The sequence below is a fragment of the Neovison vison genome, chromosome 10 (assembly GCF_020171115.1).
Source record: "Neovison vison isolate M4711 chromosome 10, ASM_NN_V1, whole genome shotgun sequence".
Taxonomy (NCBI): domain Eukaryota; kingdom Metazoa; phylum Chordata; class Mammalia; order Carnivora; family Mustelidae; genus Neogale; species Neogale vison.
This window is the reverse complement of record NC_058100.1, coordinates 35,277,081-35,304,590: the sequence shown is the minus strand read 5'-3', so window position 1 is coordinate 35,304,590 and position 27,510 is coordinate 35,277,081. Positions and strand designations below refer to the sequence as shown.

Sequence of the window (27,510 nt, the reverse complement as noted above, 5' to 3'; positions counted from 1 at the left end):
TTTAAAAAAAATGGCATACTTAATGTACAGAATTACTGAACCAGTATGTTGTGCACCTGAAACTAACATAACATCATACATTAACTATACTCAAAAAATTTTAAATGGTGTACTTAAAAGAGGAAAGGATATTATCAGGATATAAGCTGATTTTTAAAATAGAATTAGTAAATATGCAAGTACATATAAAACCCTGGAAGGAATATATTAAAATGCTTATAAGTTATCTTTGAATGGATTGTGATTCTTTACCAAATTCCTTATGTTATTTCTTTTATAATCACACACATAACAAATGTTTTAAAATTCACTATAACAAAAATATACCTCATTATATATAAGATGAAGGATTCATAAAAGTTTTCAGTAACTTTTTAAAAAAATGTTTGGAAGGAACAGAGCATAATAATTAAAAATAAGGACAGATCTAGGTTTGAATCCTGATTCTCCAATTCACAAGTCATGTGACCTGGGCAACCTATTTAACCTTTCCTTATCTGTTTCCTCACCTTATAAAAGAATAATATCATAGGGTTATAAGCACTGTATGATTTAATAAAGTAAGGTGATTAGCAAGTGCCTAATACAACAGTATTATTACTATTCTTACAAACTGATACATTAAAATAAAAAATAAAGTTTTAAAGTGACCCATTTTAAAATCTTTATTCTAGAGATCCAACATAAACTTGTAGAAAGCAGCTTTAGAATTTACCTGTCACTGATAGAAACAAGGAAGTCTTTAGGAGTTGAAGAAAATAATTCATAGTTTGCAATATCAAGCTGTTTTACTTGAATCGGTTCACAAAGTTCAATAACAAACCTTTCAAAGAACACAAGACAATTATTGAGGTAAGCCAACCAAAATAATAGTTCATATTAAACATAAACAGTTTGCATAAACTAGACTTCCATTAAATTACTCACTATTTCCCAAGCATATCACTAGTGGGGGGGTAACTATAAATAACACAAGACACTGCTTTTGTCATACAGTATTCTTTAAAAGGTTCTTTTTTTAATGACAAAGAACATTCTTGGAGAAGGAATGACTTCACTAAGGAAAGCAAGCAAAAGTGTAAAGTGACTAGTCTAGAGGGCAGCTGGGCATATACATGGTCTCAAAGGTCTTTGATTTAGCAATACACTTTTAGAAATTTATCCTAAGGACATAGAGCTCCAAACATTCACCCTTGTATATACACTATAATATATATAGCAAGGCAGTTTATAAGAGCTGGGGGAAAAAGTCAACCTACATGTTTAGCATAGAGGACTCAAGTACAGGCCTCCCAAAGAGTGAAATATCAAGAGGCATTAAAAATTTTACTAGAAACTATACATTCTGGGGTACCTGGGTGGCTCAGTCCTATAAGCATCTGCTTTCAGCTCAGGTCATGATCAGTGGGGGGGACCTGCTTATCCTGCTTCCTCTGCCCCTCCTCTCTGCTCATGCTCTCTCTCTCTCTCAAATAAATCAAATCTTAAAAATCTTAAAAAAAAAAACAAAACAAAACTATATAGGAGCGCCTGGGTGGCTCAGTGGGTTAAAGCCTCTCTCTGCCTTTGGCTCGGGTCATGATCCCAGGGTCCTGGGATCAAGCCCCGCTCGGGCTCTCTGCTCGGTGGGGAGCCTGCTTCCTCCTCTCTCTGCCTGCTTCTCTGCCTACTTGTGATTTGGGTCTGTCAAATAAATAAAATTAAAAAAAAACAAAACAACAACTATATATTCCATTTACATAAAGATCTAGAAAATGTAAAGTAATTTACAGTGATAGAAAACAGACCTTTAATTGCTATAGGGGTAGGAGTTAGGAAGGAAAAGTTACACAGGAGGATGAGAAAACATTTTGGGAAGGTGGATATGTTCATTATCTTTATTGTGGTGATAGTTTCATAGATTATCATCTATGAAAATAGGCTAAATGTCAAAAATTATCAAACTGTACATCCTGACATGCTGCAGTTTATTTTACATGTATATTTTTATTTTTATGTCAGTTATGCTTCAATAAATCTATTCTATAAAAATAATGCCAGAGACCTATACTTATAGACATAGAAAAATGCCATAAAACACTGCTTCTTAGGAAGAACTACAAATATGGTACCATGTGTGTAAAATAAAACTGCACACAGCGTGGCATTTGAGAAAAAGAAATACTCATGAGATCTAGTACTCTAATCAGTACTTTCAGAAAGTAATTACCAATATATTGACAATGAAATAAATCAAAAGCACTAAAATTAACATGTTGTGCTTAAGTTTATGACAGCAAAAAAAACTAAGTTCTAGCAGATGGCAAAAACAAACAGGTTTCAGAGAAAAGCTCATAAAGAGAAGCAAACTAACATTTGCTGAATGCTTACTCTGAGTCAAATACTATGTTAGATGATCTACATGCACTCTTTGATTTCATTCTTACAACCAAACTGCAAAGAACATTATCTCTACTGTATAAAACATTAAACACTAATTGGTTACTCCACACTCTTCATTCTGCCTTTTAAGAAGAGACCCCCCCTCCCTCTCCCACCCACCAAATGCAGCTGAGCTGATGGCCACACATCAGAGACTGTGCTTCTGTCTTGGCTGTGTTACTTAGTTCAGGGTGAAGAAGGGCTGTGAGCCTAAGTATCAAGTGCAACTTCCAAGTCAAGCCCTTAAAAGGGAGCTGCTACTTCTCCATGCTTTCTCCCACCTTACAGGATGGAATGAGAATGTGGTAGGACTAAATCACTTCAGCAAACAGGCAGGGAAAACACCTTTAGGGAAGGCAAAGGAACATGACTGAAAGCATTTGGTGGTATGGGAAAAGCTTTGGAGCCAGACAGAACACTTAAACGACCCAAATGCTTTCAGTCATGTTCCTTTGCCTTCCCTAAAGGTGTTTTCCCTGCCTGTGTTGCTGAAGTGATTTAGTCCTACCACATTTGCCTTTACATGAAGAAACTAAAAGGATATCTAAAAATTAAACACTGAGTAAGAAGAAAGATGACAGAGATTAGAAGACTATCTCTCACTATTAATTCCCACACCCTTTTGAAATACCTTTTTGGATTTGAACCATGTGAACATTTACTTAGCTTTTAAATTACACCCTTAAAAGAAAATTAGTATCTACCCATAGGTCCAGACGGTTTTATAACTGAATTCCAAACTTACAAGATATCTAATGGTACAAAGTTAGAAGTGATGTCTTCAAAATAAGGAATAACAAGGTCTTTACCAGCATATAATGACAAAAAGAAAGTAAAATCGATGACAAGGATTAAAAAAAATTTTTTAAAAAGAAAAATTTGTAGGGATGATGTAATTTTCTACACAGAAATCCAAAGGGGAAAAAAAAAAAAAAAAAGAAAGAAATCCACACTAAATTCAACACACCAAAACCACCGAAAATACTCTATCCAGTAAGGCTAGCATTCAGAATAGCAGCAGAGATAAAGAGTTTCCAAGACAGCAAAAATTAAAGGAGTTCATGAACACTAAACTAGCTCTACAGGAAATATTAAAGGGGACCATCTGAGCAGGAAAAAGAGACCAAAAGCAACAAAGACTAGGGCGCCTGGGTGGCTCAGTGGGTTAAGCCGCTGCCTTCGGCTCGGGTCATGATCTCAGGGTCCTGGGATCGAGTCCCGCATCGGGCTCTCTGCTCAGCAGGGAGCCTGCTTCCTCCTCTCTCTCTCTCTCTCTGCCTGCCTCTCTGCCTACTTGTGATCTTTCTCTGTCAAATAAATAAAATAAAATATTTAAAAAAAAAAAAAAAAAGCAACAAAGACTATAAAGGAACAGAGATAATCTACAGAACAGCGACATTACAGGTAATACAATGGCATTAAATTCGTATCCAAAGAAAAATCTGCCTATTATTAAAAAAGAGAATATAAAAGGATAGCTGCATATAAGGTCCATATATAAAAAACTGGACATCTATATACAATAAATCGTAATTTTTTTTTTATTATCTGAGAGAGAGAGCACGCACATGAGTGTGAGCAGGGAGTGGGGGTGGGGCAGAGGGAGAGGAGATGGAATCTCGAAGCAGACTCCTCAGCTGAGCGCAGAGCCCAAAATCAAGAACTGGCCAATTACCTGACGGAGCCACTCAGGCACCCCAAGCCCAGCTAGTTCTCTTCTGACTGCTGTTCTAAATTCTTGTTCAGATACACTCCTTGTTAACGGTTTTGAGCAAATTCCTGGCTGTGATTTCTTCTTGATATTCCTTTGGGGAAAATTCCTGTTTTGTCATTTTGTCTAGGTTTCTGTCCTTTGCATATTATGAGAGCTTGTCATGTTTCCTGCTCCTGAGAGTCATGCTATTATTAAGAAGTGGTCGTACACTGTCCAGGACCTGCACTTCAGGTAGTGTTTCTGGTATGTGCTGTATGCACTCTGCTGCTGGGTTTGGCTGCTCTTTCCCACAAGTCTGTCCTGCTCTGCAGAGGTCCTCCCTGCTTACAGTGGGGAGTGCCTGGACCTATTAACTAGGTATGCTTTGATCTGTTTGTTTAGATAAGCCTGATTTAAAAAAAAAATTATCTAAACAGAAAAATGGAGATGGAAGAACGAACCTAGTCTACACACCATATATTAAAAAAAAATTCCACTGGGACTAAAAACCTAAAGGTGAAAGATTAATTTTCTCTAGAATTTAAAAACTTGACATCTTCTCCTTTTTCTTTTCTTTTTTTTTTTTTAAGATTTTATTTATTTATTTGACAGATAAGAGACCACAAGTAGGCAGAGAGGCAGGCAGAGAGAGAGGAGGAAGCAGGCTCCCCGCTGAGCAGAGAGCACCATGCGGGGTCCGATCCCAGGACCCTGGGATATGACCTGAGCCGAAGGCAGAGGCTTTAACCCACTGAGCCACCCAGGCACCCCCTCCCCTTTTCTTTTTTTTTGAGACAGGTAAGTTCAACTACATTGTTTATTTAATAATTCCACACTTTACCTCTGATTTACACTGTACCTTTATCAAAAAGTTTCCTTATGAGCAGGGGTTTCTTTCTGTACTCCCTATTCTGTTCCACTGATCAGTTTATCACCATGTGCAGTAACATCACACTTCCATTAGCTTTTTGGATCTGAGTATCAGGTAGGGCAAGTTTTTGCATCATATTCCTCGGGACCATCTTGGCTACTCTTCTGCTTCTGCTTTTTTCTTATTAATTTCAGACTTATCCTGTTGAATTCCCTAAATGTCATGATGAATTTTGTTTGGAATTTTACTGAATCAGATGACTTATATATTGAGTTTTCTTATGTATAAACAGGACATATCCTTTTTTGTCTTTTAATGTCTTTCAGTAAGATTATTTTTAAAAATTTTCATTTAAGTATTATATATCTTGTTAAATTCATTTCTGGGCAGCTATTTATCTGCTGCAATCGAAAATATATTTTTAAAAATTAGATTTTGTTGGGACACCTGGGTGGCTCAGTCAGTCAAGCAGCCAGCTATTGATTTCAGCTCAGATCAGAATATCAGGGCCCTGGGATCAAACCCTGTGTTGGGCTCCATGCTAACTGAGGAGTCTACTTAAGACTTCTCTTTCTTCCTCTGCCCCTCCCCTCACTTCCATGTGCCTTCTTTCTCTCTCTTACTCAAATATATTAATTTTAAAAAAGACTAGATGGGCTTGAAAAACATAGAAGACAACAGAGAAAACTTACTGCAGAGATTTAAAAACCATAAAAACCAGTCAGGCAGAAAAAAAAAAGTGCTACAACTGAGATGCTGCAAGACTGACTGAATATAATCATAATGACGATAGAAAAACAGAGGAATAAATAGGTGAAATACAAGATAAAATTATGGCAAATAATGAAGATGAAAAAAAGAAGGAAAGAAAACTAGTAGATCATGAATACAGACTTAGGGAACTTAGCGATTCCATAAAGCACAATAATATCCTTATCACAGAAGTCCCAGAAGAAAAGCAGGAAAAAGGAGCAGAAAGTTTATCTGAAGAAATTATGGCCCCCAATTTTCCTAATCTGGGGAAGGAAATGTATTCAAGTCCAAGACTCAAAGAGAACTCCCCTGAAAATTAACAGAAATAGGTCAACACCAAGACGTATCACAGTAAAACTTGTAAAATACAAAGACAAAGAGAGAATTCTGACAGCACCTAGGGACAAAAGGCCTTAAACTACAAGGTTAGCAGCAGACCTGCCCAAAGAAACTTGGCAGGCCAGAAGAAAGTGGCATATATTCAACACACCAAAACCACCGAAAATACTCTATCCAGTAAGGCTAGCATTCAGAATAGCAGCAGAGATAAAGAGTTTCCAAGACAGCAAAAATTAAAGGAGTTCATGAACACTAAACTAGCTCTACAGGAAATATTAAAGGGGACCATCTGAGCAGGAAAAAGAGACCAAAAGCAACAAAGACTATAAAGGAACAGAGATAATCTACAGAACAGCGACATTACAGGTAATACAATGGCATTAAATTCGTATCAATAATCACTCTGAATATAAATGGACTCAATGCTCCAATCAAAAGACAAAGGCTATCTGAATGGTTTAAAAAAAAAAACAAAAACGAAAGACCCACTGATATGCTGCTCACAAGAGAATCATTTTACACCCAAAGATCCCTCCAAATTAAAAGTGAAGGGGTGGACGGGGCGCCTGGGTGGCTCAGTGGGTTAAGCCGCTGCCTTCGGCTCAGGTCATGATCTCAGGGTCCTGGGATCGAGTCCCGCATTGGGCTCTCTGCTCAGCAGGGAGCCTGCTTCCCTCTCTCTCTCTCTGCCTGCCTCTCCATCTACTTGTGATTTCTCTCTGTCAAACAAATAAATAAAATCTTTAAAAAAAAAAAAAAAAGTGAAGGGGTGGAGAACAATCTATCATGCTAACAGATGTCAAAGAAAACTGGAGTTATCTAAGATAAACTAGATTTTAAACCAAAGAGTGTAATAAGAAATGCAGAAGGGCACTATATCATTAATAAGAGATCTATTCAACTAGAAGATTTAACACTTGTAAATATTTATGCCCCCACCGTGGGAGAAGCCAAATATATAAATCAATTAATGACAAACTTAAACTCACTGACAACAATACAATATTAGCAGGGGAATTGGAACACCCCCACTTACAACAATGGACAGATCATCTAAGCAGAAGATCAATGAGGAAACAATGGCTTTGAATGACAGAGTGGATCAGATGGACTTAACAGAACATTCAGAACCTTTAGTGCTAATGTAGCAGAATACACACTCTTCTCAAGTGCACATGGGTCACTCTCCAGAATACATCACATGCTGGGTCACAAATCAGGTCTCAACAAGTACATAAAGATTGATATCACACCATGCATATTTTCAGACCATGGCACTATGAAACTGGGAGTCAACTACAAGAAGAAATTCGGAAAAGACCACCAATACATGGAGGTTAAATAATAACCTACTAAAGAATGAATGGGTTAACCAGGAAATTAAAGAAAACATTTTTAAAAATACATGGAAGCAAATGGAAATGAAAACACAACAGTTTTCCACTCTGAGATGCAGCAAAGGTAGTCAGTCATGAGAGAGAAGTATCTAGCAATACAGGCCTTCCACAAATAGCCAGAAAAGTCTCAAATACACAATCTAACAGTATACCAAAAAGAGCTGGAAAAAGAAGAGCAAATAAAGCCTAAAGCCAGAAGAAGAACGGAAATAATTAAAGATTAAAGCAGAAATAAATGATACAGAAATTTTTAAAAACAGTAGAACAGATGAATGAAAGTAGGAGCTGGTTCTTTGAAAAATTAACAGAATTGATAAACCCTTAGCCTGACTTATCAAAAAGAAAAGAGAAAGGACCCAAATAAATAAAATGAGGAATGAAAGAGGATCACAACCAACACTGCAGAAACACAATTATAGGAGAGTGTATTATGAGCAATTACATTCCAACAAACTGGGCAATCTGGAGGAAATGCATAGATCCCTAGAAACATATAAATCACCAAAACTGAACCAGAATAGAAAACTTGAACAGACACATAACCAGCAAAGAAACTGAATCAATAATCACAAATTAACCAACAAATAAGAGTCCAGGGCCAGATGGATTCCCAAGGGTAATTCTACCACCATTTAAAGAAGAATTAATATCAATTCTTCTGAAACTATTCCAAAATAAAGAGAAATGGAAGGAAAACTTCCGAACTTATTCTACAAAGCTGAAAACAGAACAACCCTATGACCCAGCAATGCACAAAAATACAGATTCAAAGGGGTATATGCACCTCAATTCAGCATTATCAACAACAGCCAAACTATGGAAAGAGCCCATTCCATTCAAATGATGAATGGATAAAAAAGATGTGGTATAATATATACAATGGAGTATTACTGAGCCTACAAAAAGAATGAAATCTTGCCATTTACAACAACATGGATAGAACTAAAGTGCAAAATAAGTCAGCTAGAGAAAGACAAATACCATATGATTTCACTCATATATGGAATTTAAGAAACAAAACAGATGAAGATAGGGGAAGGGAAAGTAAAATGAGATAAAAACAGAGGAAGGAGAACTATAAGCAACTCTTAACTATAAAAAACAAACAGGTTGCTCAAGGGGAGGTGCTTTGGGGGGATGGGATCAATGGGTGATTGGCATCCAGGAGGGCACCTGTGAGGAGCACTGGGTGTTGTATTTAAGTGATGAATCACTAAAGTCTACTCCTGAAACCAATACTATTACATGTTAGCTAGCTTGAATTTAAATAAAAACAAAAATAGCAAAGAAAGTTTTGAGGAAGATGAGGTATAAACTTATTACACTAGATATTAAGACTTATAAAACCACAGTAAGACTGTGTGGTCTTAATATACCTTGGGAGAATTAACCTACTTAAATGAGGTGATATCAATTAAAGGTGCCCTGAAGTTCAACTATACAGTGAAAAGATATATATGTATGAATATATATATGAATAATATATGATATATATATATGAAAGATATATATATATGAATGAGCAAAAACTAAATATACAGTAAACACATATACTAGTTTGGCAGAAACATTAAATTACAAATAGGTAGCTATGACTCCTTCATATAACTTGATCCCAGCATGTTTCTGTTTGAAACACAAAATTATGGAACATAAAAACTCGAGCTGTTATTGACTACAGAGGCTCCTACAAATAAAAACAAAAACCTCAAAATAACACTTGAATTATAATCTCAGATGATCATTTCTTCAAATTCAATTTATGACACAGGGAAAAATAAATTTTAAATTATCCTTAATACCCTTAAATAATTTGAGGTGTAAATGTACCACAAGGAGTGAAGGCCAAGAACAGAAAACGAGCATATCTTTAAAGTTTAAAAGAGTTTCTCCTCAAATTAAAAAAAAAAAAAAAAAAAAATCAATATATGTATTTTTAGTAAATCAATATGATGGCAGTGACTTATCTCGATTCTTTTTTGAACAGCTGCTTTTGAGCAATTAAATCAAATAATCTAATAAAACTGTTGGTATATCACACATTATTTTCCTCCATAAATCTGTTCCTTTGCCTTTATTCTTACTTAGTTAATGGCAGAGTCATAGATCCAAGTAGGAGTCAAAACTCTGGGAGATTTCCTAGACAACTCTCTCCACATCCAATTACTAAACAAGAGCTGCCAATTTTATCTGTTACAGTCTCTCTCACATCTCCCTCTCTTCTGTACCTACACTGCCAATACAGGTTCCTAACTGGTGTCCTTGCTCCCAATTGCAGTTCTGCTGTAGGCCATCCTTTGAGAACCAGCCTTCTTAAAACTCCAGTGAAATCGTGTCACTTCCTTACTTAAACACTTCCCTCCATGGTCTCTAACAAACTTCAAAAAATTTTAAGCTAAGTATACACAGAATTCGATGGTCTGGCTACTGGTAAACTAAATCTCCGATCTCCTCGTCCACAATTACTCTAGGTACACTTTTATTCTTATCATGATTAAATTAACTTCTTCAGGTTGCTTTTACTTATAGCTGCCCATAAGAAATACACTCCTTTTGGGGCACCTCGGTGGCTCATTGGGTTAAGCCTCTGCCTTCAGCTCAGATCACGATCTCAGGGTCCTGGGATCGAGTCCCGCATCAGGTTCTCTGCACAGCAGGGAGCCTGCTTCCCTCTCTCTCTCTGCCTGCCTCTCTGCCTACTTGTGATCTCTGTCTGTCAAATAAAGAAAGAAAAATCTTTATAAAAAAAAAAAAAAGAAAGAAAGAAATACACTCCTTTTAGCACTGTTCTCTTATTCTTACAATTCCTGCATACCTCTCCCTCGTATGTGACTTCCTATGAATCCTTCAAGATTCAGCTCAGGAATTAGTTCCTCTAGGAAGACCTCTCTCGTCCTCTCACAGTTACATACCATCTCTGTTCCTATCATAACCTTACAGCAATACTTGTTATACTATTTCGTAATTATTTGGCTAGACCTATTTTTTGTCTGTGGCTGTGACCTTTTTAAAAGAAAAGGTATTTTGTATTCAATTCTGCAACCCAGGACCTAAGGTAATTACAGTATCCGCACCTATCAATCATAAATGCTTTTTAAGTGACTAGAGGAACAAATCAATCTAATCCTAACATAAAAGCTTCACATAATATGTACACACATAGAATGCATGTTATTAAATTTTATGTTACTTACCAAATCTTGGTGCTGCAAGGATTCAACATGTAAAGATCCATATTTTCTATAAGAATAGCAGATGTGCTCTATTTTAAAAAGGGGGAAGGGAATAAATTACTTAAGGAAAAATATTTCAACTCTAAAGATTTCTAGGATTTCTGTATTTTTAGATCTTAAAATACTAAGACTCTAAAATACTTAAGGCATAGAAGAAGGCATAAAAATGACTAAGATTTACTGATTATGTCTACAGTGTTAAGACAGCCTTATAACAAAACATTTTAAATTAAATGTTCGTTACTATAAAGGAAAAACGATTTTCTACTAGCTCTTTTCTTTTTAAAACTTCAAACACGTTTTAAGTTAAAAAACAGGATGAATGTCCTTCAGTGGATGAAGAGATAAATATTATTAGAATATTATTCAGCGCTAGAAAGAAATGAGCTATCAAGCCAGGATAAAACTTAAATGCTCATTACTACATGAAGAAGCTAATCTGAAAAGGCTACATACAGTATGAATGCGACTACATGACATTCTGGAAAAGACAAATCTAGGAAGATAGTAAAAAGACTGGCGGTTGAGGGGGGGCATGAAGGATGAACAGGCGGAGCACAGAGGATTTTAGGGCGGTAAAAATAGTCTGTATGATACTATAATGACTGATACATGACATTACACATTTGTTTAAACCCACAGGCTGTATGAGAAGAGTGAATCTAAGGTGGTGATAATGTGTCAGTGTAAGTTAATCAACTGTAGCAAATACATCACTCTGGTGGGAAGTATGTTGATAATGGAGGAGGATAAGTGTGTGGGGGTAAGGAAAATGAAAGAAATCTCTGTACCTTTCTCTCAATTTTGTTGTGAACCTTAACAGCTCTAAAAAAACAAAGTCTTTGAAAGAAATAGAAAAGGTGCAATGTATCAACCAATATAACTAAGAATTCATACAAGATAATGGCTTTAAAAGCATAATCCTAGATTTATCAGAGAATCAGAAAAATAGCTCACGTTAAAATATAGTTCTCAGCAAACTGATGCCTTTATTTAATAAAGTTACTAGTATCCTACAAGTATAGAAGAATTTTATAGTTGAGTACCTTGGCTTCTGGATTAGCTGCCAAAATTTTGGCACCACATTCTACTGAGGCATAATTATTTCGATTTTTCTGCACTTTTTTTGTTGCATGTAGACCTCCATTAGAAGATGGATGCATTGACTGACCTGCAGACAAACCTTATTATAAACATATATATATGATGATTATGATTTAAAATACTCCCAGCGAACAATGATCCAAAAACAATAATACTGAAGAATAGGTTTTAATGCTTAAGAGAGTATTTTTTTTTAAATTAAGAAATTCAAAATGCTTTACCTCATTGGCTTTAAAATATATCCCCAAACCAAATTAATTAAAAAAATCTGCATTACTTGATTTATGTCTAAATAATACTCAAAATGAAGCTTACCCATGAGAATCAAAATATTGTGCATACAATATTTTATTAAGGATAAATGCTATCCTTCTAACATTAAGAATTTCTAATTCTGAGACTTTCTTTACAATAAGAAACTGTAATACCCCAATCCAACTCTATTTACAGTTTAAAGCTTTATGACTTTAAAGTTTCATTCATATCCCAGACAAGCCCCCACAAAAATGAAAAAACAACAGTTTCTGTGCAATTTACCTCTTATAAACTGAAATGAAAAGTACTGCTCTGCCTAATTTATCTTATTTTTTCCTCATTTAATAATTTATAAGAATGGATTTTAATTAAGATTAAAACTATATAATTATACACAGGTAAATGGCATATGTTGATAATTACAAATCTTAGTAACTTTCACCTTTAAAGTTTTCAGAAGTTTTATTTTACCAACTATGGAGAGAAATGCATTATTTAAACCTCGCCCTAAAATAAATAAATAAGAATCACAAGTGCTTCCATACTTTTCTCTTTTTCTACTTCCATAACTTTCTTCTTCCATTCATCAAATGTTGGTATATCTTCTGGGTCTTTGGGACTTGTTACAGATGTATGGTCAATTTCTCCTGGTTTTGTATAATCAGAACTCTGAAAGAAATGTGAAGAATACGGAGAAAACAGATTAATAAATTATAAAAGTATATACAAATGTTTATGTGAAATTAAAGTTCAGTTTTATAGCTGATAAACAGTATTTTTTTTAAAAAATGAAATGTAAAAAGTTTTGGTTTACTTAGAAGTTGAGTTTCTCTTGAAAAAACTGAAATCTTCTACCTAAGCACCACAAGATGTATTCCTTCACATTAGCAACTGAAGTATAGCTTATAAAAAAATATTATATCCTAAGCAATTACTTACACACAAAACTGTACAAATAAATACTGTACTTGTAATGCATCCATCTTAAAATTTAAGTTAAAGTAATATATGCACTGAAGAAAGCTAACTAATTTTAGATGTAGCATATAGTTTCCAAAACATCATTGACATGCATTACCATTCCATAAATATTTTTTTTAAAGATTTTATTTATTTATTTGACAGAGAGAAATCACAAGTAGATGGAGAGGCAGGCAGAGAGAGAGACGGAAGCAGACTCCCTGCTGAGCAGAGAGCCTGATGCGGGACTCGATCCCAGGACCCTGAGATTATGACCTGAGCCGAAGGCAGCGGCTTAACCCACTGAGCCACCCAGGCGCCCCACCATTCCATAAATATTTAAGGTGGATTTAAAAACATAAAGAAACACAAAGAGTCTAATGAAAAACAAAGTTTTTTAAAGAAAGTATACAAAAATGTTCATATATAAAAGGATTTAACAAGGTAAAGAAAGAGTAAATCATTTTTAAAAAGGCTGATACGTTTGGCTGGATTAAAATTTAAAATTAAATGTATTAAAAAATCATAAACTGCATGGTCCAATAAGCCACAAGCTGAAAGCAGTGGCAATATATGCTACTAATAAAGGACTACTACCAACTGCAGACTGCCTACAGTCAATAATGGAGGAGATGAACAATATATTCAGCAAAGAGAAAATACAAAATGCTCAATCTCAGTAATAATCGGGAGAATGCAAATGAAAACCAGAGATACGGAATTAATTATACCCATCTGATGGAGTTTTAAGCATGGCATGTCTGTGGAACCATGGGACATCTATTAGACTGCTGAAGGGGGTCCAAAATTTAGCAAAATTAAGGGTGCCTGGCTGGCTCAGTCAGAAAAACATGCAACTCCCAATCTTGGGGTCCTAGGTTCAAGCCCCAAATCAGGTGTATGGATTACTTAAATAAATAAACCTAAAAAAAATGTTAGCAATATTAAGATGTGCAATATGAGTGAAAACATGCACATGTACCTAAGAAAATATGCATCAGAATGCTTACTGCAGCATTGACTGTAATACAAAAAATTAGAAACAACCTAAATATCCACTAATTGAAGACCAGATAAACTGTGGTAGTGAAATACAACACTGCAAATAATGAATGGACAAATCTCAAAAACAATGGTGAGTAAAATGATATTTAAAGCAGGAAGATACCATTTTATATTGCTTCAAAATATGCCAAATAATATTATGTACTGTTTCTAATCATGCAGTTTTGGAAAAAGTTTACAAACACGTTCTTAAACACACACACACACACACACACACACACACACTGAATTTGACATAGGTGTTCTATCTGAAGAGAAGAAATATAACCAGGGAAAAGCACACAATTTAATTTGTCATTTTTTCCATAAGCTGAACAATATATGTAAAGATGTTCATTCCATTATTTAATAATTTCTGTATTCTTAGAACAATGCATAAACATATTTATTAACAGTTCCCTGAGAAGTGTACAACATCTATTTAGACAACTTATTCTGGTAAGTCTCATATAATATATACATATATATATCCCCCTCTCTCTCTGCCTGCCTCTCTGCCTACTTGTGATCTAACTCTCTGTCAAACAAATAAATAAAATCTTTAAAAAAAAAAAAAAACAAAACAAAAACACTTGGTAAAGCACTGTCTCTCAGTATGGCCAAGACTGTCTTCCAGATTCCTTTTTTTTTTTTTAAGATTGTATTTATTTATTTGACAGAGAGAGAGAGCACAAGCAGGCAGAGAGGCAGGCAGAGAGAGGCGGGGGGGGGGGGGGGAAGCAGGCTCCCCGCTGAGCAGAGAGCCCAATTTGGAGCTTTGGGGCTTGATCCCAGGACCCTGAGATCATGACTTGAGCCGAAGGCAGAGGCTTAACCCACTGAGCCACCCAGGCACCCATCTTCCAGATTCTTGAGATAACAGCAATGACACAAAGAACTTGCATCAGAAAAAAAAAAACCTCTCGGGACGCCTGGGTGGCTCAGTTGGTTGGACGACTGCCTTCAGCTCAGGTCAGGATCCCGGAGTCCCGGGATCGAGTCCCGCATCCGGCTCCCAGCTCCATGGGGAGTCTGCTTCTCTCTCTGACCTTCTCCTTGCTCATGCTCTCTCTCACTGTCTCTCTCTCAAATAAATAAATAAAACCTTAAAAAAAAAAAAAAAAGAAAAAAAACCTCTCCAGTTACACAAACTTAACTTCGAAGAATTATCATGAACTAGGCAACACACAAAACTATTAAGATATCTCATAATGTGCTCATTATCTGATAATTTTTCCAGGATACTAATATAGTTAAAAATTACACCGTTTTGCCTATTAGCACAAACTCACAAACCATTTTTATATCCTAGGTAATGAAGAGTAGTTTCAGTCTGCTAATGGTTAAGGAGAACAAGCAAAACTGGCTGCCGTGCTTAAATTTTACATCTAATACTTAAATAACTCCAGAGAAGATATTTTTGTAATGTTTGTCTAATTTTATTTATGGACAACTGAACTATAATATATGCTTGATTTGGTTTCATTGGGAAAATTAGTTCCTTCAAGATGGTGGGCTACAAAATGTTGAGCTCCTATAACTATAAGAAGCATCATAAAAACAGCTGGTACAGTGATAGTAAAGTCTCTAGAAGGAAGTTTAGTTAGTTCTAAGTATAGATTCACTGAAAATGCATGAAAGAGTATGTAGAGAACAGAAGATCTAAATTAAAAGTAACAAATATGGACATGGTACTCAGTACTTTCAACTACTCTTTGGTTTTGCACGTTTTACATGGAGTGGACTTCATCTCTATTACCCAGTTATTTCTTACTGAAGTAGGCCTAGACTTCTCTATCATCATTTCTTCAAGAAACTCTGCTTTGGCCTCTATATGAAGTCAAAGCAGAACTCCAAAGGAGAAAGGAAAGTAAAACCGCCACATGGGGATAGTGTAATTGTAAAACTCATACTATTCAATTTAAGCTGTATTCTGCACACAGCTAAAAAAATGTAAAAATGTCTCTTTAAAATAATTCTGGGTCAAGAGCCCAAATTGAACATTGCATATGAAATTAAACTTATATTCTGAAGATACCTGAATTTAATAATCATAGCTTCTTCCATAAAGCTCTCCAAGAAACTGCTTAAGTGAGGACTTTATGTATCTGCTATCAAACAGCTGACGGTAAAGAAAACGACTTAATTATATACACAAGACAGCTCATACACGGAACCACTATATATAAATGATATATTGGCGAGAGTACCAGGAAGTAACCACTTGCTCTCAGGGACCGCAGGTCACCTCAGTTCCATAGTCCTCATTAATTACTCAATCCCTGATTTCGCGGCAAATACGGTTAGCAAACTACAAGGTTAGCTAATAATAAAGATGTATATAATAAAGTAGGAAACAGTGCAAGTTATAGACCTACCTCATTTTTTAAATTATCTGAAGCATTCAGTGCAGATTTTGGATCACCATTAGCCTGATCACTTGTTGAAACTTTTGATTCAAATTCTGATTTTGTTATTTTTCCTTTGCCATGTGAAGATGACACATTTTCTATATGCTGACCAACAAGGCTATTTGAAACCAAAAAGACATATTAAAAAAAAATAAGCTAAATGGCAAGTTTATGTAATCTAAACTGTTACAATTTTCACATACAAAATAAACCAAGAAAAAAGCACAAAGGGATTAGCTTTCTCCCAATCATAAAGCAGAATTAAGCACACACAAAAATCCATTCAAACATGACACTGCTATTATTACGGAATTACACAAGAGGCAAATAACAGCTCACCCCCACCTTTCAGGTGGTCCGACAAAGGCAGGCTGGTCAACGGGAGCATTCGCTTCAAGGACCTCACCAACATCACAATCAGTTTCAGACTGCTCAGTTTCACTTGGTTTGGCTATAGGAATAGTACCAGATTTTTCTATTTCACTAAAAACAGAAACAAAAAAAGACAATCTAGCAATTCAATGAACATAATGTGGCGTAAGTTAAAAATTGTATTAGTGAGCAAATAAGTCAAGCAGAGAAAGACAACTCTATCATATGATATGATAAAGACAACTATCATATGATCTCCCTGATATGAGAAGTAGAGATGCAACATGGGGGGTATGGGGGGTAGGAGAAGAATAAATGAAACAAGATGGGATCAGGAGGGAGACAAACCATAAGTGATTCTTAATCTCACAAAACAAACTGAGGACTGCTAGGGGGAGGAGGGTCAGGAGAGAGGGGTCAGGAGAGGGGGGTGGGGTTATGGACACTGGGGAGAGTATGTGCTATGGTAAGTGCTGTGAAGTGTGTAAACCTGGCGATTCAAAGACCTGTACCCCTGGGGATAAAAATACATTATATGTTTATAAAAATACATTATATGTTTAAAAAATTGTATTAGTGATTTTCAAAACATAATCTAAACCAGAGAAGAATGCTTTATAGTTTTATAGGTTATTTTTCAAGAATTTACTTATTTTAGGTCATGTAAAGTGAACTGCTAACTCTTGATCTGTTAATGGCTTTGGTTGTTAAATAGGTAATTACCAAATGTTAAAACAAAAATCATAGCTTATTATTTGGTCTCATAAAAAATAAGATTTTAAATTTATTTATATATTTATTTAATAGAGAAAGAGAAGGAGAGCACACCAGCACATGTAAGCAGGGACAGGAGGGGCAGAGGGAGAGGGGGAGAGGGAGAGAGAATCCGAGTATGGAGCCCAACTTGGGGCTCAATCTCACAACTCTTGAGATCATGACCTGAGCTGAAATCAAGAGGTGGATGCTTAACCGACTGAGCCACCCAGATGCCCTTAAAATTTATTTTAACTGCATCTTCTCCAATGTTTCTTTTTTGTTAGTACAGTCTGCTGGTATTATAGTTATTGCCTATAGTATCAAAAAATAACCTACTTTTTTCCTGCTTTGTCGAAGATTATTTGACCAAGGAGTTGAGGACTCTCTACTCTGTTCCATTGGTCTATGTGTCTGTTTTTGTGCCAGTACCATGCTGTCTTGGTGATCACAGCTTTGTAGTAAAGCTTGAAATCAGGCAAGGTGATACCCCAATTGTGTTTTTCTTTTTCAACATTTCCTTAGCAATGTGGAGTCTTTTCTGGTTCCATACACATTTTAGGATTGTTTGTTCCAGCGCTCTGAAAAATACTGGTGAAATTTTTATTGTGATGGCACTGAAAGTATAGATTGCTCTGGGCAGTACAGACATTTTAACAATATCTGTTCTTCTGATCCATGAGCATGGAATGCTTTTCCACCTTTTTGTGTCTTCTTCAATTTCTTTCATGAGTGTTCTGTAGTTCGAGTACTGATCCTTCACAACTCTTTGGTCAGCTTTATTCCCAGGTATCTTATGGTTCTTGGTGCCATAGTAAATAGAATTGATCCTCTAATTTCCCTTTCTATGTGTTCACTGTGTAAGAAAGCAACTGATTTCTGTGCACTGAGTCCGTATCCTGCCACATTACTGAATTGCGGTATGAGTTCTAATAGTGTGGGGATGGAGTGTTTTGGGTTTTCCATATAAAGTATCATGTCATCTTCAAAGAGAGAGTTTGACTTCTTTGCCAATCTGAATACCTTTTATTTCTTTTTGTTGTCTGATTGCTGTTGCTAGGACTTCTGGTACTTTGCTGAATAGTGGTGAGAGCGGGCATCATTGCCCTGTTCCTAATCTCAAAGGGAAGGATGTCAGTTTTTCCCCACTGAGAATGATATTCTCTGTGGGTTAATAGATTTTAGGAAGTTGAAGAATGTTCCCTCTATCCCTATACTTTGAAGAGTTTCAATCATGAATGGATGCTGTATCTTGTCAAATGCCTTTTCTGCATCAGTTGAAAGGACCTGTGGTTCTTCTCTCTTCTCTTATTGATTTGTTCTATCACCTCAATTGCACTACTGGGTATTTACCCCAAAGATACAGATGTAGTGAAAAGGGCCATCTGTACCCCAATGTACATTGCAGCAATGGCCACAGTTGCCAAACTTGTGGAAAGAGCCAAGGTGCCCTTCAACAGACAAATGAACAAAGAAGATATGGTCTGGGGCGCCTGGGTGGCTCAGTGGGTTAAAGCCTCTGCCTTCAGCTCAGGTCATGATCCCAGGGTACTGGGATCAAGCCCTGCATAGGGATCTCCGCTCAGCGGGAGGCCTGCTTCTCTTCCTCTCTCTCTCTGCCTACTTGTGATCTCTGTCTGTCAAATAAATAAATAAAATCTTAAAAAAAAAAAAGATATGGTCCATATATACAATGGAATATTACGCCTCCATCAGAAAGAATGAATACCCAACTTTTGTATCAACATGGATGGCACTGGAGGAGATTATGCTGAGTGAAATAAGCCAAGCAGAAAGAGTTGATTATCATATGGTTTCACTTACTTGTGGAGCATAAGGAATAACATGGAGAACAACAGGAGAAGGAAAGGAAAAGTGAATTGGGGGAAATCAGAGGGGGAGACGAACCATGAGAAGACTATGGACTCTGAGAAACAAGCTGATGGTTTTGGAGGGGAGCGGGGTGGGGAGATAAATGAGCCTGGTGGTGGGTATTAAGGAGGGCATGTACTGCATGGAGCACTGGGTGTAGTGCATAAACAATGACTCTTGGAACAGTGAAAACATAAAATTAAATTTAAAAAAATAATCTAGTATCTCAAAACATTTCACTAAGTTCTTAAGGCACTTTGAGAATTTTTTAAAAATACATAATCTAATTCTCCCTTACTCACTTCCAATTCGCTAAGCAGTCATGTTCAGTATAACGGGAAAGTGAGATGTACTGTTCAGATATGTAGTATCTAGCCTTAAATTCTTCCTGGAGTAAGTATTTTAAAAGTTTTAAATACTAAAAATTATTCAAGTAAGTAGTTACTTGAACAAGCAGAACCTCACTTGACTGAGAGCTAATCAACTTCAGTGAGTTTGAAAGAAGAATAAATACTCATTACCTCAAAAGATCATTACATTAAAATAAAATAAAAACACAAAACACAGGCATCCTAACTTAAGTCTCCTATATAGCCTAAACTTCAAATCTGAGTTTCAAGCTGCCTTATCTTATAAAGACTTTTTTCTATCACTACCTAATGAGATTCTCTTTTTTTCTTTATAACTTACTCAAGCTTTGCGATTGGAGTGATCTCTGAGGTAGATGAGCTGGAAATATTTTCAATGTTTTCACTGCCCACAACTACACTGGAAGAATCTTCATGTAGGTCAACTGTAGGGAGTGTCTCAATCACAGATGGACTTAAGTTATTTGACTCCATATTCTGTTTAAAAAAAAAAGTTAAATTAAATGTTGAGATTAATTATTCTCTTTAGCTATACAGGATTTTATAAATGTATGCCTCAAAAGTGACAGTATCAAGAATGTACTTTTATAAAAATCCTATCTTCCAACATTACCCCTCAAGGGAAACATTTCATATTAAAATACAAGCTCCAGACATTTTTTATGGCATTTCACAAACTAGGACAAAGGAGCTTGTCTTTCTTCTTTCCTATTTTCTATAAGGACCATATGTATTTCCCTCTTTAATGCTAGTAGCAACACAGAAATCATATTTAAATATACAAAACAGTACAACACATACTTATTGCCCAGAGCAGCTGAGAAGATAATGTGCATCAATAAACAACAACAAGGGCATGTACAAGTAACATTACAATGCACCAAATGATTCTCACTGATGCTTCTTCAGTCCTTGGATGCTCTGGGCCATTCACTTCTCCAAAACACAACCTGACATCTACCGATTACCACTCGTATTTGAAACCTCTATCAGAACATTCTCCCCCACAACCAACCCTAAATAGAATTAGCCATCCCTCTTCCTCTATGCCTCTGCTGTTCTCTGGAGGGACTTAATACAGCATCTGTAACACCTCAATTGCTTTATTTAGGTCTCCTTCTCTTTTTCAAGTAGACTATAAATGTCCTGTGTAAGAACTATGTTCTCCTGATGTTCATGTTCCCTAACACACAGCAGTCACTTAACACTTATTAAGCGTGTATCAAGAGAGAGGTACTCAGGCTTGGTTCAAGGAAAAGAGAAACTAAAGACTATTATGGACTAGAAGAAGTAGGACTTTTAAGGGAAAAAAAAGACCCAGTTGGGAGCAGACTAAGGTAAGAATATGATTCATTTGGGAAATTATTTACACTGAAATGAAAAATTCACAGAGGAATGAAAATAGTTTGCATTTTATGGTGGAGGCCTTGAGAAAAGGAGTATTCTATTATTATCAATATTATCATTTTAATATATATTCAATATTAAAAAATTAATGAGATATTTTACTTATTTTTTTAAACTAAGTCTTCAAAATCCAGTATATATTTAATACTTAAGTGAGTCTCAATTTGGACTAACTACCTTTCCAGTGCTCAGTATGAACAGCACAGATGTGTACGACGCAGTAAGCACTTCAAAGTATTTGAGCAAGAGTATACCATAACAAAAATTCTAGAGAATGAACAATGGCAGGATAGTCCTATAACTAGAAGGGCTACAGAAAACACTTTCTTACTCTTATAAACAAACATTTGACAAACATCTTCCAGGATCCAATAAAATGAAACTCACTATTTGTACTTAGATAGCCCAATTAAGTCATAAAACAGCTCTAACTGTATTTAAAACAAAGAATTCTTCCTCATTTTGAGCTGAAGTTTGTTTTTGTTAGTATTTTGAGATACTTAGTTTTTTCTTGGTTCTTCTTCCTCCAGATCAAATATCCCTAGTTCCCTCAGCTATTCCTGATATTCAATGGGTTCCAGATGTTTCAGCATTCTGGTGAGCTTATATTCTGGTCTAGTTTTTAACATCTTTCAAAAAATCTGATGTACAAAATGGAAAATAATATTCAGAATGTAATATAAGAAATATGTAAAATATATTTTAACCTATTATTAATTCATATTCCACACTGAGTGACAAAAGTTTGGTATCAGAATACTTTGTTTCACCTATGAATACTGTCTTTTGTCGTAAATTTAAAAAAATTTCCTGACATCTAAAAATCTGGAGAAAAAGATCCATTATAGTGAGCCAAAATGGAATCTAAGAAGATATAAGAACTTATACCCAAACTCTGATTACAAAAAAAATGGTCACATTTATTACTAAATCTGTAATTTTGCATTTTCTCAAAACCAGTACTCTTAGCAGGTGAACAGTATTAAAGACAACTGTACAACAGTTCAAAAAGAAAAAGTAATAAAATACAATATGGTGACCAAACAGAAGTTTTCTATCTTGTGAAGCAGTTTTTAAAAGACTTATCATTAGGTGACGAGGTGGCCGAGTGGTTAAGGCGATGGACTGCTAAAAGACTTATCATTAAAAATCAAAGCAGCATAGCTTACCTGTACATCCACAATGTAGTCATCTTTTAATTTATGTTCTTCTGGAGGAATAGGTAAGTTCGAACCCACTTTTTCTGGTAATTCGGCATTGAGAGGTCCCTCTCTTTCATCCTATATTGCAACAAAGAAAAAAGGGTAACTGATAAAACTGTTTCACAAAATAGTCCTAAGCAATATTATATACTTTATAACATATTCAACTGTTAATTACTTTTGTTTGTTCACCTGCTTATTGTCCATCTTCCTGCATTACCTTCCTTGCCACCACACTAAATGAGTTCAAGAGCCTTATTTGATTTCTTAATAAGCACTTAATAAGCACTTTAGTCCCACCATGCAGCAATGTGTTAGGGTCACAGTAGGACTTCAGGAAATATCTAATAAATTAATGTACATATAGTTCTTTTACCATCTCTCTTTTGACACTGACTTTCAAGATTCCAGATACCTTCAAGTTTAAAGGTATCTTCTAACATATGTTTCATAAAAGCAATATTCATATTCTTTATCTAAGCTTTTATAACATGTAACAGATACCTAAATCTGTGCAGAAAGAATATGTTTCCCCCTGCCGAATGCTTTGCTTATATTCATTCTCACATTTAGTCTTCAAATTTCTCACCAGAGATTAGATCAAAGTTTTACAGAGTGTGGGTAAAAGTATAAAAGTATATTCTTTTTAAAGAGATATTCAGCAACAGTCTTCAAAATTTTAAATGCTCCATCCCAGAAATAAATCCTACATGACTCCAATATTGAATAAACATCATGCCAACAACTCCAAGTATGTAATTATAAACTTACACTCACACACATGCACACACACAGCTGAGAAACAATGCAAAAGTCTGTCAATAAAGAAATATATCATAATTTATATGATAGAATAAAAATGTAGCCATCACAAGAATACAACAACATGAAAAGATGTTTACAGATGTCTATGAGATGTTACTGGGACAGAGGGGGAAGTCATTTGTAGAATATTTATAATTTGACATTTTATGGAAAATAAAATACTAATGTGTGTGCCATATATATGGATATCTACAAAAAAACAGTCCTAATGTTTTCACAAGAAACAATAAATTATGGTTCCTTTGGGGAGGGGAACAGAATATAAATATGAATATTTTATAGTCAGAATAAATTACTTCTATGTAGTTGATCCTTTAACAATGCAGGGGTTAGGGGTACCAAGCCCTAGCAGAGGCAAAAATCTCCATATAACTTTTGACTCCCTCAAAACGACTAATAGCCTTTTGTTAACCGGAAGCTGTACCAATAATAAGCAGTCAGTTGACACATTATTTTGTATGTTGTATGTATTATTACACTGCATTCTTTTGTTTTTTTAAGATTTTATTTATTTATTTGACAGACAGAGATCACAAGTAGGCAGAGAGAGGAGGAAGCAGGTTCCCCACTGAGTAGAGAGCCCGAGGACCATGAGGCTTTTAACCAAAGGCAGAGGCTTTTAACCCACTGAGCCATCCAGGCACCCCATTACACTGTATTCTTATGTTAAACTCAAGAAGTGTTAAGAAAATCATAAGAGAGGGCGCCTGGGTGGCTCAGTGGGTTAAGCCACTGCCTTCAGCTCAGGTCATGATCTCAGGGTCCTAGGATCGAGTCCCGCATCGGGCTCTCTGCTCAGCAGGGAGCCTGCTTCCTCCTCTCTCTCTGCCTACTTGTGATCTCTCTCTGTCAAATAAATAAATAAAATCTAAAAAAAAAAAAAAAAGAAAATCATAAGAGAAAATACATTTACAGTATTGTACCATAAAAAATCTGCATACTAATATACCCACACAGTTCAAACCCATATCATTCAAGGGACAAGTGTATTTTAAAATATATATATTGGGGGCACCTGGGTGGCTCAGTTGTTAAGCGTCTGCCTTCAGCTCACATCATGATCCCAGGGTCGTGGGATGGAGCCCAGCATTGGGCTCCCTGCTCTGAGAAGAACCTGCTTCTTCCTCTCCCACTACGCCTGCTTGTGTTCCCTCTCTGTCTCTTTCTCTCTCCATCAAATAAACAAATAAAATCTTTAAAAAAATAAATAAAAAATATATATCGATGGGGGGAGCCAAATCGAGTCAACAATCACCTTTTATTTTTTATTTATTTATTTTACCTTTTTTTTTTTTTTTTTAAAGAAGACTCCATGCCCAATGTGTGGCTTGAACTCATGACCCTGAAATCAAGAGTTGCATGCTCTACTGATTGAGTCAGCTAGGCATTTAAAATTATAAAATAATAAATGAATTAAGGACTATGTGGTCTGGCTTTCTGGACTCTGTCTATTCACTCCACCCAATTATATTAAAAAACTACATAGCCACTGACTGCAGAGTCTCCCTATAATCCTCAGTTCTAAGTTTCTACTTTTAAAACTGGAGTTTCTTTTGAAACTTTTTAACTATTTAGCATATTAAAAAGTGAACCACTGGTTTTCAGTTCTCTGAATAGCTACTATTTTTCTTCCTACTCCAGACTATGGATGTTATGACATTCCAAGAACAAGCATATACATATCTCAAGGATGCTTACTTTCAGGTTACCTGAGTGATTCTTCAGATTACTGAAAAGGAGATTACAAATCACCAAAACTATGTTATAGTACTTTTGAATTACTTTTATTCCAAACCTTTTGAGGAAATCTAAAAAAGCTGACACACAAATTACATTGTCAACTTTATTTAAGGTACCTTTTTCTGGAATTGTACATCTTCATTTTCTAGGGCACAATTGTCATCTTGAGAGTAATATGATGAAGCTGAAGAACTCTCCTTACAACATACACGCCAACTGGGAAGCCTGTAAAACATTCACCATCACCAAAAGAAAGGAAGAAGGAAAAATTGTTAAGCCAACATATTTCCCACTACGGGCTAGAATTTGAGGCAATAAATAAACAGTTGGCTCCTACCTTAATGTCCTCAAGAACTTAACAATTTAATGAAGACAAATGTACTTTAAGACAAGTATTTTTATTTAATGCCCTAAAAAAAAACCCACAAAATATGTTATCAGCATTCCAAGTAAGGCACTATGAATTTCATGAAGGCAAAACAATAAAGATTTCACAAAGACTATCTGGTAATTATCACAGAAGGAAATTTTCAAGGAGTTTAACCTCCTCAGAAAGTACCAGATGCCAATAATATTCAAAATTTTACTAATATTTAAGAACACAGAACTCTAGGGCGCCTGGGTGGCTCAGTGGGTTAAGCCGCTGCCTTCGGCTCAGGTCATGATCTCAGGGTCCTGGGATCGAGGCCCGCATCGGGCTCTCTGCTCAGCAGGAAGCCTGCTTCTCTCTCTCTGCCTGCCTCTCCATCTACTTGTGATTTCTCTCTGTCAAATAAATAAATAAAATCTTTAAAAAAAAAAAAACAAAAAAACACAGAACTCTAAAGCTGCCTAAACTATTTCAAAGCATCAGAGCTAAGCTTCCAAATAATTTTGACATAGGGATCAAAGCAGTGATATCCAAAATTTAGAAGAGCGAACACAAATGAATACTACAGGTTAATCAGACACAAAAATTCTAAGACAATAAAAAAGAAAGTCTTTAGGAACGCACCGAAGAAATAATATACCATTGTAATGATCAAGTAGAGTTTAGTTCTGATAGTCAAAAGTGGTTCAATATAATAAAATCTTTTTAGTCTGCCATACAATAATATCAAGGAAAAATATGGTTACTCCACAGTCACTGAAAGACATCTGATAAACTTACACATCCATCAAGATTTCCTTAAAATAGGAATAAGCAGATGTTTACCATGGAAACATATATGCATAATATACAAGCCTAAAAGTACCAAACTTAGTGAAGTAATCTAAAAATAATCCTATTTAGATCTGAAACAAGATAAGAATGTCCATTATTATTCGTTTTACATAATATGATAAAAGGTTAAAAAAAAGGAGGAGACAGAAAATGACCATTAACTGCAGATAATGACTGTATATATATATATACATGTATGTATATATACATATATGTATATAGGTGGAAAATTTAAAAGAACCACCTATTTTAAAAAGTCTTGGATATAAAAATTATATTCCTAGGCATAATATTAAGATTCAAATCAACTCTACTCAAACCTTCACCATCAGTTACAAGATGAAACAGAAGTCCCCATTTACGAAAGAAACAATAAAAACTAAAATATAAACTTAGCAAGAAATGCTCTATTAGGTAGACCTGTTTGAAATCACTAATATTTAATAATTCTTTAACATGGAAAAGTCAAATTACACAATTCAAGCTAATATATACAGAAGATTTAAAGACCACATATTGAAGACATAAAGAAGATTTTTAAGTAGGTAAGCTGACTCTAAAATTTATATGAACAGTAAGAAAAATAAAGAGATTAATATGAGGGAACTACATGTCTATGAAACCACAATAATTACAACAATATGGTTGTGCTGAGATGAGAGAGGGAAGGGGAGTCCCCAAGCTGACTGGCAATAGGATGACAATCCTCTGATGACAGCTACACAGAGAATAGAAAGCAAACAGTCTAAATCAGAGGTTATCAGAAATTCTAGTAGGACCTTCTTTCAGAGGATGACACTGACAGCTCATCTGTTGGGTCTTTGAAAAGATTATTATTATTATTATTATTATTAATTTAGTTAACACATAACATATTGTTTGTTTCAGGGGTACAGGTCTGTGAATCATCAGTCTTACACAATTCACAGCACTCATCACAGCACAGACCCTTCTCAATGTCCATCACCCAGACACCCCATCTCTACCACCCTGCTCCTCCAGGAACCCTCGTTTGCTTCCTGAGGTTAAGAGTCTGGTCTCTGAAAATATGAAGTACAAATTTATGTAACTGGCAGACAGCTCGTAATTAAATTAAAAAAATAAGCAAACTTAGTAAGTCAAGTATTAGTTTCAGGAGAAAAGCAGTACAGAAAAGAAAAAGCAGGGACGCCTGGGTGGCGCAGTTGGTTGGACGACTGCCTCCGGCTCAGGGCGTGATTCTGAGTCCCGGGATCGAGTCCCACATCAGGCTCCCAGCTCCATGGGGAGTCTGCTTTGCTCTCTGA

The 27,510-nt window shown here is 35.6% G+C and overlaps 1 protein-coding gene across 3 annotated transcripts in view; it reads right to left on the bottom strand.

Moving 5' to 3' along the window:
- SUCO (SUN domain containing ossification factor) overlaps positions 1-27,510 on the bottom strand; it is a 95,383-nt gene that overhangs the window by 41,982 nt on the left and 25,891 nt on the right. For 2 of the 3 annotated variants that reach the window (XM_044266988.1, XM_044266990.1), the window contains exons 2-10: positions 25,137-25,245; positions 22,423-22,533; positions 20,169-20,323; positions 16,827-16,964; positions 16,449-16,599; positions 12,612-12,735; positions 11,754-11,890; positions 10,669-10,736; positions 716-823 (exon numbers count right to left, since the gene is read on the bottom strand). In XM_044266988.1, the coding sequence (XP_044122923.1) occupies positions 716-823; positions 10,669-10,736; positions 11,754-11,890; positions 12,612-12,735; positions 16,449-16,599; positions 16,827-16,964; positions 20,169-20,323; positions 22,423-22,533; positions 25,137-25,245 (1,101 nt within the window). The remainder of the gene's footprint in view (positions 1-715; positions 824-10,668; positions 10,737-11,753; positions 11,891-12,611; positions 12,736-16,448; positions 16,600-16,826; positions 16,965-20,168; positions 20,324-22,422; positions 22,534-25,136; positions 25,246-27,510) is intronic. The other variant, XM_044266989.1, reaches the window with a different exon arrangement.